At 47.5% G+C, this 3067-nt stretch overlaps 1 protein-coding gene across 1 annotated transcript; it reads right to left on the reverse strand.

Annotated features, from left to right (window-relative positions):
• Nucleotides 1-1438: 1438 nt before the first annotated feature.
• On the reverse strand, nt 1439-2179 carry LOC147494344 (uncharacterized). Its single transcript, XM_086568107.1, has one exon. It carries the CDS (start codon nt 2177-2179, stop codon nt 1439-1441), a length of 741 nt encoding a protein of 246 aa, XP_086424233.1.
• Between the last annotated feature and the right edge of the window lie 888 nt (nt 2180-3067).

Here is a 3067-nt window from a genome sequence, read left to right on the forward strand (position 1 = left end):
TAGGGTTTCAACTTCAAGGCTGAGAATATCAATACCAGGGCAAATTTTTCAACTTTGCTGTATTGGGTCTCGGCATCCAATAAAATTTTACTCTGGAAGTGAACCGACTTCTCTACCTTGTTGACGACCCGTACGAGAACTGAATTAACCGCATACTCCAAGACTCCCAGATATAAGTAAAACTTCTCTCCCTGCTCCAGCCGCGACAACAAAGAGGGCTTACCCAAATATCTCTTCAACTCCTGAAATGCTTCGTCACATTCTGTTGTCCATAGGAAATTCGGCATACTCCTTAGCAATCGGTACAACGGTCGACACTTGTCCGATGATTTTGAAATGAACCCATTCAAGGCCGCGACCCTTCCCGCTAGGCGCTACACTTCTTTGACGTTCTGCGGCGATAACATCTCCACCAAGGACCTTATCTGTTCGGGGTTAGCCTCTATTCCCCGGTGATTGACAATATAACCCAGGAACTTCCCTGTGGTCACACCAAACATACACTTTTCTAGATTGAGCTTCAAATTATATGTCCTCAGCATATCGAACGTTTCTCTCAGACCCTCTAAGTGTTCCTCCTCTGACATGCTCTTCTCTACCATGTCATCTATGTATATTTCGATTCCCTTTCTGATCTTGTCTTCAAACATTTTTTCTCCCAACCGCTGAAAGGTAGCCCCAGCATTCTTCAATCCAAACGACATCCTTGTATAGCAATAGGTACCCCCCCCCCCCCTCTACTACAAAGGCTGTTTTCTCCTGATCCGGTCCATACATCGCGACTTGGTTGTATCCCCTTTGATGCATCCATAAATGAAAATATCTTAAATCCCGCGATTCTATCCACCAATTCGTCAACTCGTGGCATGGGATAGCTGTCTTTGGGGCACTCTAAGTTAACATCTATAAAATCAACGCACATACGGACCTTGCCATTCTATTTTGGTACCGCGACAACATTAGACAACCAGTCTATGAATGCCACCTCTCGTATTATTCCAGCTCCCTTCAATCTCGCAACCTCTTCGCGAATCCCCTCGGCATATTTCGGCCTAATGCTTCTCATCTTCTGTCTCACCGGCTTAGCATCCTCTTTCATATGCAACCTATGACATGTGAACTCTGGATCTAGTCCCGTGACATCCTCAATTACCCATGCAAAAACATCCTTATTTTCAGACAAGAACTGTACCAACTTATCCCTCTATTCCTCGGGCAAATTGGCCCCCACTGCCGTGAACTTCTCTTCCTCTCCCTTCCCTAAATTTACTATTTCTATCTCGTCGAGGGTCTTTGGTCCCACCGATGACTCCGTCTCCCCCTCTACCGGGGCACACTGTAATTGCTATGCCTGCCTCTTTCTAGGGTTCGATGTCTCTCCTTCTGATCCGCGGACCAATCTCTTCACTGTCCCCTGATGACTATTCTTTGACATCACCTAATCACCGCGGACCTCATGCATACCAGTTGTCGTGGGAAATCGAATCACCTGGTAATATGTGGACGGTACCGCCTTCATTTCGTGAATCCATCGCCTCCCTAGAATCGCATTGTATTGGGAGTTAGAATCCACTACCATAAATCGGGTGAAGACCGTCACCGGTCCTGTGGTAACGGGTAGCAAAAGTTTCCCCATGGGCTCCGTCATGCTCCCATTGAACCCATATAAGTTGGTATGCGAAGGTCTCAGCTGCCTCGGATCAATTCTCATTTCTTCCAAAGCTCCCTTGAATAACAAGTCCATAGCACTACCACAATCTATTAACACTCTCTTCACCATATAATTGCCCATTGCTACCATAATGACCAATGCATCCTCGTAGGGAGAATCAACAGCTCTAAGATCTGCATTACTGAACACAATCCTGTATCCTCCCTCTGTGGCCCATTGCCTTGATCGAGGATGGTCTGTTGCCTCGTTAATCTGCTGTATACTCGTGGTTCTCCTTACTCTTTCTCTATGTGCATTATGACTCAAAACCTCCCCACTAAAAATCACATTAATGGTTCCTAGTATTCTGCCCTGGGGCTGCACCTGCTCCTCATTCGGTGCGCCCCTAACAAACTCTCTCATCATTCCTTTATCTACTAGCCTTTGAACCAACCATTTCAATGCATAGCAGTCATTAGTCTCATGATTGCGCACTTGGTGATATGCGCAGCATGGATTGTTTGGCATTTCTGCCAGCGTGCTCCGCGGTCCTTCATAACCCTAAAGGTTCTTAATCAAGGGCAGAATCTCACTCAGCGGCCTGTTCAATGGTGTTTGTTCCTTCTCGCGGTATGGCTTTCGCTCCCTATTCTCCCTACGTATCCCCTCCCGGGTTCTTTCAGGCCGTGAAGTGTGCCCGCGATATCCCCCACTCTCTCTTTCGGACGTCTCTATTCTCCGATGTTCTCCAACTCTCTCCAAAGATAACACTGCCTTTCCTGATCTCTTGGAATCCTTCTGCATGGTGTCCTCATATCTTATGTATTTCTCCACCCGAGGATACAACTCGTGCAAGGTTGCGATCTCATTCTTAGCCACAGATTGATGTCCCCCAGTTCCTGGTCGCAGACCTCTTTCGAATGCTATCACCGCGATCCTCTCATCTATGTTTTCCACCTTCAACGTCTCAGCTTTGAATCTGCATAGGTATTTCCTTACAGACTCAGCAGATCGTTGCTTAACATTGAACAACGCCGCGATGTCCACCACTCGCCTTTTCTGGTGTATGAAGTGGTCTATGAATGCCTGCTCCAACTCCTGGAAATTCTTTATACTTCCAGCCGATAACCTGTAGTACTATTCTGACGCCCCTCCTTTAAGACTAGCCAGGAACATCATACACCGTAGTCCATCGTATCTAGCCTCTTGCCACAGAGGCATCTGTTGCCTGGAATGATGGATGTGATCAGTTGGATCTCCTTCGCCATCATACCTCTCAAACCGAGGCTGGGTGAACCGCTTCGGGACCTTTGACGCCCAGATGGCGTCTGCTAATGGATTGCGGTTCAAACCCGCCACCACTTGGCTAGCCGCTCCGCCGCGACCCTTCACTTGCTACAGATTCGCCTCCCTATC

Source organism: Coptis chinensis, chromosome 6 (genome assembly GCF_015680905.1).
Source record: "Coptis chinensis isolate HL-2020 chromosome 6, ASM1568090v1, whole genome shotgun sequence".
Lineage (NCBI taxonomy): Eukaryota > Viridiplantae > Streptophyta > Magnoliopsida > Ranunculales > Ranunculaceae > Coptis > Coptis chinensis.

What these genes read in the sequence shown, in the direction of transcription:
- LOC147494344 (XM_086568107.1), bottom strand. Translation starts at nt 2,179, where the DNA reads ATGCCAAACAATCCATGCTGCGCATATCACCAAGTGCGCAATCATGAG.